Consider the following 12733-nt stretch of genomic DNA (forward strand, 5'->3'; position numbering starts at 1 on the left):
TGCGTATGTATATCAATATGTACAAATAAATAAACTACTGCTGTGTCTTGTGTGTGTGGTGCAGCTGGCGTTTGAATCCTTGTCAGTGATCATCAATGCTCTCACTCTGCTGGAGGTCGGACAGGTGTCCCTGTACAGGTAAGGTTATGCATGTACAATGTGATACAATAAAGATAGAAAAGAAGAACATATTGTGCAGATGAAATTATGGAGCCAGGTAATAAACAAAAAATAAATTAATACACTGAAATATACAGTTTGTGATGTCATACTGTGTAATCATAACATTTAACTCCTGCTCATGTGTCCAGTTTTGGCGAGCAGGTGCAGCTGCTCCACCCCTTCCAGCAGCAGTTCAACAATGAGTCAGGGGCTCGGATTCTCAGACTCTGTCAGTTCCAACAGAAGAAGACCAGAATAGCACAGGTGGGAATTTTCCTTCACTTTAACCGTGATGTGTGAATTATTGAATATAATGTTTGAATTCTGTATGGCAGTTGAAGCCATTAGTCAGAAATAAAACATTTTCCATAAACAGTTCTACAGGTAATGCTACACTTTTTTTTCTTTTTCTTTTTTATAAGTGCAAGTTAGTTTTAAATAATCTAAGACATCTACGGTATGTATCCATGGAGAGAGAAAATATAGGATTCACCCTCTGAGCATTCCGACCTCATAGAAATGTAGAAATGCTTGAGTTCTTCTAATGGAAATGGTCAACTTTTATTAATTTTTATTATGTTGCTTAACAAAATTGGTCAATAGAGATATAAATGAAGATCTTTCTCTATTAAAGAACACGACCACTAGGTGGCATTCTGTAGGTTGACACTTGAAATGGGATCTCTCTGTGGTTTCCCAGAAAAGTGTTACTGTCAGTTAATAATAATAATAATAACAATAATTATGCTGTTTATTTCTATAGCACTTCTCAAAACCAACAATACAAAGTGATTTATATAAGACGGATACAAATGGATTGCATAAAACAGATATGTTTTCTTTTAATGGTGAAGAGAAGAGTGATGCTGCAAATCAAAAACATTTAATGATTTTCTTATTTCTTGATCTGAATTTTATGTTATAGTGCTCTTTTTACCTTGTAGCTTGTGGTTAAACATATGTTGACTGATCATGTTAAAGTGTATCTCCTCCTGTCAGACTGACTCTCTTCCTGCCTCTCCTGTGTAGTTTTTGGAGACCTCGACAAAAATGTTTGTAGCAGCACGACAGCAGATTCCTGGATCTATAAACTCAGGTAATGACTCACACTGCATATTTAAGTATCAAACAGAGTAGCCAGCTCAGAAATTGTGTGCTGTGCAGAAATTCTGGGTAGTGAAAGTCAAATTCGTGCCCCTCACTATCTTTCTGGGCTGTCTGCAAGCAAGTTGGCTAGTATAGCTTGAATAGGAACATGAGAATATGACTGTTACATGGACACATTGAACTGGTAAATCTCTGCACATTGAACTGGTAAATCTCTGCCATGATTGGGGAGATTGTTCCATCAGGTCTTCATTATTTCTACAACGTAAGCCAAACAATATCAAGCCAAACATCAGCGTTTGTGTCATATTGTTGGTTTAGTTCAATTATCATAGCATTCAGTGTCAACTTTCAGCAACTGGTACAGAAACATTTTGCTCAGTGCACAAAAAGTATTGATGATCCAGGTATATTCATTTAAAGAACAGGTTCTGTTTCAAATATCTTGTTAGCTGATGAAGGTTTTAGTACTTGCCAGTTACTGTGACTGCTTGAAAAGTTATTTTGCTCCCTGCTTGACCTGTGTGCCACTGAGTAAAATGGAGTCCATGCCCAGATTGTATCTAATATCAAACAAAAAACCTTTAGTGCGGTAATAAGAGACAAGGAAGTCCCAGGTCTGAGCCAAAAACAAGTATTGTCAAGCTATAAAAGTTTAGATGGAATACACTAATAATTAAAATAAGAGATAAAACATGGTTAAAACATATATGATATTCTGAGAGATTCCAAATAGTGGTGGGATTTTCAGCTTTAAAGCTGAAAGAATATTTTTATATTAACAGTGGATCAAATGATTATGTGTAATGTGAAAGGGGTTGCATGTAGTGACAAATCCATAGATTAATTAATTAATTAATGCAGCTTTAAAGAGAAACATACCATAGCAAATACTAGCTGAAAATCTATTTTGTTTAATTTTCTCCATCCTGAAAATGTGATTTTCACTCAACACGTTTTTCATGAAGATTGAAGAAATATGTTGATTTAAGAGTTTTTGTTGTTTTTTGTTGTTTGTTTTTTACTTACAACTTGTACAACTGCGTCGATCTCATCCAAGCTTTGTAGCAATTTTTATTTGTCTATTTTTCATGATTGTAGCTAGAATATTGCTAGTGAATTACATTTTACAAGATTACATCCCCATTCTTAATCCTGTCTACAAAACTCAGATTGGTCAATTGTTTTCAACCAGAGAAAAAGCCGCCAATGAGAACAACACCTGACCTATTTGAATCAGTGAACAAATTTTGAGATATGGGAGTTGATTCACAGGTCTGGAAGCAGTCTAGTTTCACTGACCTCCAGTGATTTAACTTCTCACCTTGCTGCTATGATGTAGAAGTGTACTCCACGGTGTGTTGATACACTGTGATATCACTGTTAGGTGTGGAAAATTTGGCTCATGCAAACAAACCTATTTTAACTGCATGAGTAGCCGCATGTTAGTAATCCTGCACTATTCCTCTCTGACCTCCCTCCACAGAGACAGCCCAACTGCTGGTCATCGTGTCTGATGGCAGGGGGTTGTTCCTGGAGGGGAAGGAGCGGGTGATGGCAGCTGTGCGTGCAGCACGCAGTGCAAATGTGTTTGTCATCTTCATGGTGCTTGATAACCCCATCTCACGGGTAAGTGAAGAAGTATTTGACCTTTTTTATTTTCTAAATCTCCAGATATAATGTGTAATTAAATGCTGGTGCTGTGCTGCAGGACTCCATCCTGGACATCAAGGTACCTATATTCAAAGGGCCGGGAGAATTGCCAGAGATCCGCTCCTACATGGAAGAGTTCCCCTTCCCTTTCTACGTCATCCTGCGAGATGTCAACGCCTTGCCGGAGACCCTGAGTGACGCACTCCGACAATGGTTTGAACTTGTCACTGCAGCCAACCAGTAGACCAATAAGACACCATCTTTCACAGGAAGGGAGGAGTGGGCAGCAACCAAATGCACAATGCCACTCTGCTGCTAGCCTCTCAGCCTCCACTCAAAAAAGAACAAAAAAAAGATGAATTTGCCACTGTACATGTGCCTTTATTTTCTTATTTTTACTGTAGATTTTAGTAGAGTTTGATAGCAACCTTTGCTGTTTTGTCCTTATCAGGGGAATTATCAGTTACTTTTGTAATGTAACGAGGATTGATCTAACTTGCATGTCTGAGATGAAATGATAGAAATAATAATGTGATTCCCTTGTGTGTGAAACACCTCAGTGAAGAATCGGTAAATACCTCTGTCCCCCTTGTACTATAACCCTGAAATCATGTTTGTGTGGATGTTTGTCAGTGCAACAAAAATAATCAAATCATTCATCATCAATGTGAACACAACAACAGATGTACAGAGCTGACAGAGCAGAGGTGTTGCATTGTGATTTAACAGAACCATTCCTAACTTCATGACCCAACAGTAGCATGTTGGTGTGGTGATGACTGACATTTGAAGGATCTCAAAAATGTGCCTTGGAAAGGAGAACAGTATTACATCTCACTTCACACCTGAATGAGCTGTCAGGGTGATGGATCAGAGGCGTGGTCACCGCTCTCATGCACTTTGAAGCACACCGACTGCAAATTCCAGTTCTGATAAATGCCCCAGTATTTAACCTATTTTAGTGGTTTAAAGACACATATCTGCTTTGTTTATCTTCCATCCATACTGTGTGATTCTGCTAAAGGAGAGCTCAGAGCACATCACGGTATCCGTTAGGAGTAGGTGTTGAATTGTGCATTGAAATGTTTATCACCTCTGTGTTTTGTAACGACTGGACGACTTGGATTTACATGTAAGCAGACATTGGTCATATTTAAGAGGTTGTTTCTTCATTGCATCCTTTTGTTAAACCATGACATGAATGATTCTGACAATAAACAGTTTACAAGGTTGTTCTGTCTGTGCTTGTGCTCACCTTTTCATAGCAGACATTTTGATTTGACACTGCAAGAAAATCCCTAAAGTATTCTGTGTCGAATGTGTTGCCAATTTTGGAAAGGGGAAAAAATCGTGAAAGACTGGTATAATTAATATAACATTAATGATGACTAAGTTGCTCAGTAACACGACCCTGGACCTGGTTAATGTAAAAGGAATGCCATTGTTATTGTTATTAATTACACCTTAAAGTCAGAATAAGTAGGATTGTCATTTGCTGTTTGTAAACACAGGATTCAAAATTGGCCCCTCCTCTCAGCCTCAACGAGTGAGAGAGAGTGAATTAAGTGTCTATGTAACTGATTGTTTCAAGGTGGTTATGTTCTAAAGCATGCTAACGCCTCTGCACACCTCCACAATTGCCGGATTTTGTGCGAATGCAGCCGAAGCCAGGCTTCATCCTGTCTCCTCTGTGTGTTAGTGTAACTCAGCTCCGCCCTTGGTCAAACAGACACACAGCCCTGCACACAGACAGAGAGCAGAGGAGAAACAGACAGCACTGACCACAGGTTGATGCCCAGAAACGTCTCGAACACAGCAAAATAATAAGAAATTAAGAAAATACAGGCAGAAGGCAGGGTCTTTGCAGATACAGACATCAACACACACATAGTGGATCATAAATAATGATCCACATGATCCACTGAGGGAGCGATTATTTTTGTGTCTCTATACATTGTCTTTCAGAAAAATCCTTCTTATTATGCCATTAATTAATTATCCAGCTATGGCATGATGTCTGCTGTGGAAAAAGTTCTACAGGCTGTGTCTGCAGGGTAGGATGCTGTTCTCTGCTCATTTCTCTATTTTGTGCCTCCTCGCTCCTCCGTCCTCGTGCCTGTGACCCGGAAATCGATCTCAGCGCGTCATCTTTAAGGTAATCTCAATTCTCAAAACTGCATCTTGAAGGGAGAGAAGGCTCACCAGAGGAGCTATGAACGAGGATACACCGGTGTATCCTCTACAGAAGTCTTTTAGGCACATGTTGTACACAAGAGGCGTGACGCACAGCTGGAATATACATGGCGGTTGCATGACTCTACAAGTGGTCCTTTTGTATTCACAAGTTGTATTAATGATTTAAGATGATGAAATGCGCAATCAAACTTTCTGCCCTTTGTGTAGCACCTGTGAGAATTAATCATTTAAATGAAGGTTGCTTGCCTATTATATTAATACCATGTTGAAACTTGTACACACATAAGCACACATAGGACATGAGGCTTAACAATACAAAGTGTTGTCCTGCAGACTTGCTGACTGCAGGGAAAAGTTGATTAGTTGTTTCAAACAGGCTTACATTTATACAAAGAAACAGGGATATCAGAAAGAACATCATGTACTGAGGACAGTATGTATTGTCCATGACCATGAGAGGAAAAGTATCAGTTTTGGGGAACGAAGCAGAGACTTTAGCAACTTACAAACAGAGGAAGTGTAGGATTCCTCCATTAGGGCACTGTCACCACACGAAGGGTGGAATTGTGTGCCAAGAGGCTGGGACCAGCCTGTGCACCACCGAAGGGAGAGCTAAGTCTAAACCACAGTTCCTCCCCACCTCTGTAGAAACCTATCAGATAGTTGATCATTCTCATTTAAAACTCTGTGTAATGTTAAGAATAGCATTCTTTTTTAGGATGATGGCTACAGATTAACAGCTTGCTGACTGTGGTTTTCTGAATAGAAAAGATCCTTGTACATGATGCTTTTGATCTTCCAATGCTTTAATAAATGCCAAATTAAGGAATAGCTTCTCTCCAGACTTTTCTTTTGCAAATAAAATAACGCGCTGACACACTTCGTAAGGTGCGCTGTTCTAACCACATTCCTTAATGACATTTCACCTTGATATTGTGTTTTTATCGGCTACACCCAATTCAACTGCTATAATCCTGACATGATGTTTACAATGATGATGATGTCAAATTATATTAACAAGAACATTTTCTCAGCACTAATTTGCTGTATTTCATGTCATATAGTCTATTGCACATTATGTAGTCTGCAAATATCATTCCAAATATATACAGATTTTATAGTCCTGTGACAACAGTTGCAATTGGGGATGTGGACTGCATTTGAGATCTTTTACTTGTCAATGTGTTTGTGTGTAGGCCTATATAATATACTGTAGCCTCTATAACTCAAATATATAATAAACTACATCCCTCAATCATAATATACTGTATGTCACTTTATTTGTAAAGTACTTTTCATACAAACATTTGTAGTGCTTCACACAATAAAATATATTACATAATGTATGTGTTTTAAATAAAAGAACAAACATGGTACATTCTTGTCACATGCCATGTTGTGAATTTAATTAAAAGTAAATATATAAGTTGTCATGAACACTGTTATGATCATTTGACAGATCATAAAATACAGCGGTAGGCTATAAACATAGGGCTATAACATCGACTGTATAAAAGAAGTGGAAGTAGTCACCATGAGTAGTCATGTGGACACCTGTTTTGAAGCCTCGAGATGGCATTTTGACTGTCGCTATCTTGTTTTGGGGTTTCCCCCCCCCTCTCAACCAGTGACCGGAAGTGACCCTATTTGGACGCTAGCTAGGTTAGCAAGGTGCATCCCTAACTCACGTTACCTGTGATATTAATTGGGATGATAATTTTGGCTAGCAAAAAAACAGGCTTAAAACAAAATTTACTTACTGGAAAAAAAATAAATAAAACACACACACGACTCTTAGAGTCTTTTAGTTCAACCAAAAGCTCAACAATATGTTATAATTAAGTTTCATGTACTGAAAACATGGAGAAAAACAAACAAACAATTAATTCATTAAAAATCCTACAATGTGATTTTCTGGATTCTTTCCCCCCATTCTGACTCTCATAGTTGAAGTGTACCTATGATGAAAATTACAGGCCTCTCTCATCTTTTTAAGTGGGAGAACTTGCACAATTGGTGGCTGACTAAATACTTTTTTGCCCCACTGTAGATGTATAGTTATAGCAATGGTTTTTGCCAATTAATAATTTTAGAGTTTTAAGTTATCAATAGTAGTCAAATATGTTTTAAAATAGTTATCTTTAAAAATATAAAAGCCATATCATTTTGTGGATATGATATTTTGCCAAGATACTAATCAAGTTAATGATGTAAATTATATCTGCAGAGAAGCTGTGATTTAAAAAAAAATGAGTAATCAATCTTTGTTAGTATATCTTTGTCAAAGTATTTTGAATTTTTTTTCTGTAAATCAAATCAAAAAGAAGTAGCATGAAAACAATTTACAAACACATGTTCACAAAAAGTGCATCTATTGCTTACAGTTGGAAAAAAAAAATTGATATTAGCTACTATCTTAAACAAAAAACACTGTTTTATCTAGTTTTAACCTCTCCCCTATCAATTAATTTCTTATTCTTTTTCAAGTTTCTTATTTATTTTTGTTGAATGATATAATATCTTCCTGTGTTCTAATGTCATCACTTGATGGCACTGTTGCATTGTTTGTATATATTGCTCAATTTCAGCAACCATAAACCAGTTTGGCATAATCTTACATTAGAATTACCTAATAGTAAATAAAAGTAATGAAAAAATATTTTATGAATATTAGACATGATCCTCCAAATTAGTTATGTCAAGTCAAATTCCTTCTAACACTGCGCTCCCTGAATGCAGGGTTACTTGTGGTTCTTAGAGTCTACAAAAGTAGGCCAGAGCCTTCAGCTATCAAGCTTGTCTTCTGTGAACTCAGATCCCAGTTTGGGTCTGGGAGGCAGACACCATCTCCACATTTAAGAGTAGGCTTTAAGACTTTCCTCTTTGATTAAAAACTTATAGTTAGGGCTGGCTCAGGTGAGTCCTGAACCATCCCTTAGTTATGCTGCTATAGGCCTGGACTGCTGGGAGACTTCCCATGATGCTCCTCTCTCCTCCTCTCCCTCTTCATCTGGACACATTCTTAGGTAATTCAAGGTAATGTGCTTACATAGGTGTCCATGTCAAATTTGATTTGAAATTAAAATGTCAAATTCTTTAACCATTTCACTGCTATTACAAGCCTTTCTTTCATTCATTAAACCACCAACTTCAGTTGACCTTGTTGACTGTCATGCTTGATTTTTAATTTGTCAAAGATTATTTAGAAAAAAGAGAGCATCAGCATATGTCAGCAATATTTCAAAACGCATAAAATCTAACTTTAGAAATAATCCTACATAAATCAACTGTCATGTGATATTTGAAAGTGAAGTAATTATTTTTACGAGTACACTTACATACACTCTACGTAGATAAAATATTCAATATTTCTTGATGACATTTTCAAGCTGATTCGGTCTTTTTGTTAAAAAAAAAAGGTGCAGGTAATTTCAAATGACATGAAACCAACATAAATATAAAATATACATTTTAACATACCTGATGCATGCTTTATATTTTTGAATTATTCATCTTGCCAACCCTTATTTGTCACTGACCCAATAACAAAACGTGATGTGGCTAGTAGCCTCACAATCCTACTTGTGACTTATGTAATAGGCCTACACATTCTTTCACATTGGTTAGTACAGTATATTGACAAAAATGCTTTTTATTTTACAAATGTCCAAGTCCTAGTGTCCTCCTGCTACATGTAACAGTATATTGTGGGAAGAGGTCTGTCTGATCTTACAGCTACCAAAACTCACTGAATTTTCAAATTTCCAGCAGTTTGGGTTTTCAGAAAATACTATACATGTGAAATGCAAAATGATTTGATCAAAAATTATGTATTTCAGGCCAAATTATTTGTGTTGAATGCAAAGTATATTTTCATTTTGTGTTGTAATGGTTTCTATGATGATTTAAAAAAAAAAGAAAGAGAGACACTCTTGTATTTGACACTCTTACACCGTATTTGGTAACCCATCAGATTCTGTGACCTGCAGTGTTGGAAGATCCTTTACTACTTCAGGAATAGTATCAAAACCACAATGTAAAAATACTCCATTACAAGATTAAATCTTGCTTTTAAAATCCTACTTAAAGTACTAAAGCAAAAGTACTAATTTTGCTAAATTAGTTCTTTTACTTTAGTACTTTTAGTAGGCTAAATTTAGATGATAATACTTATGTACTTTTACTTATGTAGGATTTTAAATGCTGGATTTTTACTTGTAATGAGGTATTTTTACATTGTGGTATTGATACTTTGAATCAAGAGTAGCCTACAACACTCCCACTTTGCAACATTGCTTGTAACTCTAACAATCATTGAACAATGCCACCATCTAGTGGATAAAATCCAAAATAGACGTTTCTCCAGAAACATTGTTAAATCAGTTCCTGGATCTTTTGATTTTGACTAATACAAAAAAATCTGATTAGCGTATTATTAAGCAGCACAAACACAATTAATTGTGTGGTCTAAATATTTGAATATTACATTGAGTGAGTTTTTACATTTATTCGTGTTACTGATTGGAGTATATAATGTAATGTTGTTGAGTAATGCTTATTTTCTTGGTCTTTTCTGTTGTATATTCTAAATGGCACTTTCATTCTTTTCTTTGTGTGTAGCCAAAACACTGTTTTTTAAAGACCAGAAATAGAACATGTAGGCTACATGTTTTATTTACTTTTATCTTTTCCCCATTTTTGATATTGCCTTAAAGTTAGTTTTAGAAGAATAACAATTGTTAGCAAAAGTGACCCTATAACCCTACTGTGCATTAACCCTGTACGTTTGTCTGCAGTTGTACATTTAATGGTATAGAATTGTGGGTTAAAGCTTAATATTATGAGCAACAACAATAGGCTAGTGATAAAATAATTTATAATAACTTTTGTATCATGTTACAACAGGGTGCTGGTTTCACTTAGTTTAGCATCCACACGAAAAATGAAAACCTTCACTGATAGTCTGAAGATGTTTAATTCGCTGTCTTGCACTTCCACACCAACGTAAATGCTAAATAGAAAAGTACAGACAGATAATAATAATTTAAAACTCCATTAGTAATATATATATATATATATATATATATATATATATATATATATATATATATATATATATATAATATAGTAATAGGAAATTAAAGAATATGTACAATATGACTTATTTAAATGATGCAGTGCAGGGATGTGCAATGTGCAAAATAGTTACATGGGAATGTGCAAAAGTTTAACAGTATGTATAATAATATACTGTACACTGTACCTGACAGGCAGAGCACTGCTGTAGTCAACAATGTTATGCAGGGATTTTGTCTGAAATACTCTCAGCTCAATATATACAAAACAAATTAGTTAATAGTGGGCTATAGATCGCATTCCTGAGTGGAGTGTACATGGAGGTTGTTAAGGTGGCTCACTTCCTCCACTCACTTTCTTAGGCATACGCACAAGTTTCAGTCCAGCAACTGATATGGAGGGGTGAAATTTGTCAGTGACTAGTAGAGGGGAGGATCGCATATTGAAAGACATTTATGGCACATTGGAATATGAACATTAGAAGTGGAAATAATGACTCTGACCAAACATTTAGGTTCTTACTTAATCAGGGATTCTCAGTTATGCAAGAGCTGTGAAACTGAACATTTAATTCACAATTCTTTAAACATGATTCCAGTCAGGTGAAATGGCCATTGTGATGTAATGGGATCGTTCAGATTCTATGACTTCATACACACATGCACGCACACACAGTAGCTATGTTTGCAATGAAATATTTCACATTTTTGATGTAGACTAGGCCTACATTAAAAAAAAGGGTCTTAGAAAAACCCGTTCTTAGGGTTACCTGAGGAACCTTTTGGAGTGGAAAATAATAACATTAATAATATTATATAATAATAAATAATGACAATGAAACAGCAACTGTCTTTAAGCGAGGTTTTATTTACATATATCAGACTTTTGAAAAGTTCAACCATAATGATTTTGAGGGTTGAGCATTTACAATTTGCAAAAATAAATCAATAGAAAACTCAATAAATACAAAATATTACACAGGAATGGGACGATGTAGTTCCTCATTCGTCCAGGTGTGTTCTATCGTAGAAAAGGTTTCAGTCATAGTCATCTGGACACTGTTTTCAGAATCAAGACATTTTGGCTCCCATCCGGAAGTCATTCTCAATTGTGAAAAATGGACCTACAGAAGCTTGAGAAGGAGGAGGTGATAGACAGGCCTCTGTACTACAGACTATACCCTGGGGAAGCCATTCCTTGCATCTATGGCCTTCCCAAAATTCACAAAGAGAATGTTCCACTCTGACCCATCGTGTGTAGCACAGATTCCATCACATACAACGTAGCCAAGCATTTGACTACAATCTTGCCTCGTTGGTGAGGAACACAGTACATCATGTGGAAAACACACAGAAATTTGTGGACAAAGTGAAACATCTCCAGTTGGACCCAGATGACGTTATGGTTTCATATGATGTTGTGTCCTTGTTCACCTGCATTCCGACCTCAGAAGCAATGACAGCGGTGAGGAGAAGACTGCAGGAGGACTCCACCTTGCAGGAAAGGACCAAGCTTACACCTGAACACATCTGCAAACTATTAGACATCTGTCTCAACACAACCTACTTCCAATTCCGGGGACACTTCTACAGACAGATTCACGGCTGTGCCATGGGCTCTCCGGTCTCTCCCATCGTGGTCAACCTGTACATGGAACAGTTTGAGAAGAAGACATTGTCCTCGTTCCCGGGCACACCACCAAGTCATTGGTACCGCTACGTGGATGACACCTTTGTGAAGATCAAGAAACAAGACTTGGAAGTGTTCTCAGAGCATATCAATACTGTGGACCCCAACATCAAGTTCACACGAGAGGATGCCAAAGAGAACCGCCTGGCCTTTCTTGATTGTTCTACACTCAGAGGAGAGGACGGAAAACTCCAGATAGAAGTGTACAGGAAACCAACACATACGGATCAATACTTGCTCTTTGACTCACACCATTCATTACAGCACAAGCTGGGTGTAATCCGGACATTACAACATAGAGCCCAAGAAGTGCCCACCGGCTCAGAGGGTAAGAAGAAAGAGGAAAGGCATGTCCAGAATGCACTCTCAGCCTGTGGTTATCCTACTTGGGCTCTCAGCAAAGTTAAAAGAGCCAAAAAAGGGACAAAAGGGAAACAGAACCAAGAAGGAACGGTGTCTCCATCCCTTATGTATCTGGACTGTCTGAAAAACTACAAAGGATCTTTAGACAGCACGATGTTCCTGTTTTCTTTAAACCAGGCAACATTTTAAGACAGAAACTCGTTCACCCTAAGGACAAGATGCCCACACAAAAACAGAGCAATGTAGTTTACTAAATTCAATGCAGTGAGGAAAACTGCAAAGAACGGAACATAGGTGAGACTAAACAGCCACTTCACAAAAGACTATCAGCACAGACGACACGCTAACTCAGGATTGCAGAGCGCCGTGCATTTGCATCTAAAAGCTACAAATCACACATTTGAAGACAGTAAGGTGAAGATTCTAAGTAGAGAGAAGAGTTGGTTTGAAAGAGGTGTCAAAGAAGCCATTTTTGTGAAAAAAGAGA

The 12733-nt window shown here is 37.0% G+C and overlaps 1 protein-coding gene across 1 annotated transcript in view; it reads left to right on the plus strand.

Moving 5' to 3' along the window:
• The window catches only part of mdn1 (midasin AAA ATPase 1), a 170985-nt gene extending 166831 nt beyond the window's left edge, over positions 1 to 4154 (plus strand). The window contains exons 98-102 of the mRNA XM_044169618.1: positions 65 to 138; positions 312 to 426; positions 1192 to 1258; positions 2756 to 2898; positions 2981 to 4154. Of these exons, the coding sequence (XP_044025553.1) occupies positions 65 to 138; positions 312 to 426; positions 1192 to 1258; positions 2756 to 2898; positions 2981 to 3166 (585 nt within the window). The 3' untranslated portion in view covers positions 3167 to 4154. The remainder of the gene's footprint in view (positions 1 to 64; positions 139 to 311; positions 427 to 1191; positions 1259 to 2755; positions 2899 to 2980) is intronic.
• Positions 4155 to 12733: the final 8579 nt, after the last annotated feature.

This window comes from Siniperca chuatsi, linkage group LG16 (genome assembly GCF_020085105.1).
Source record: "Siniperca chuatsi isolate FFG_IHB_CAS linkage group LG16, ASM2008510v1, whole genome shotgun sequence".
Lineage (NCBI taxonomy): Eukaryota > Metazoa > Chordata > Actinopteri > Centrarchiformes > Sinipercidae > Siniperca > Siniperca chuatsi.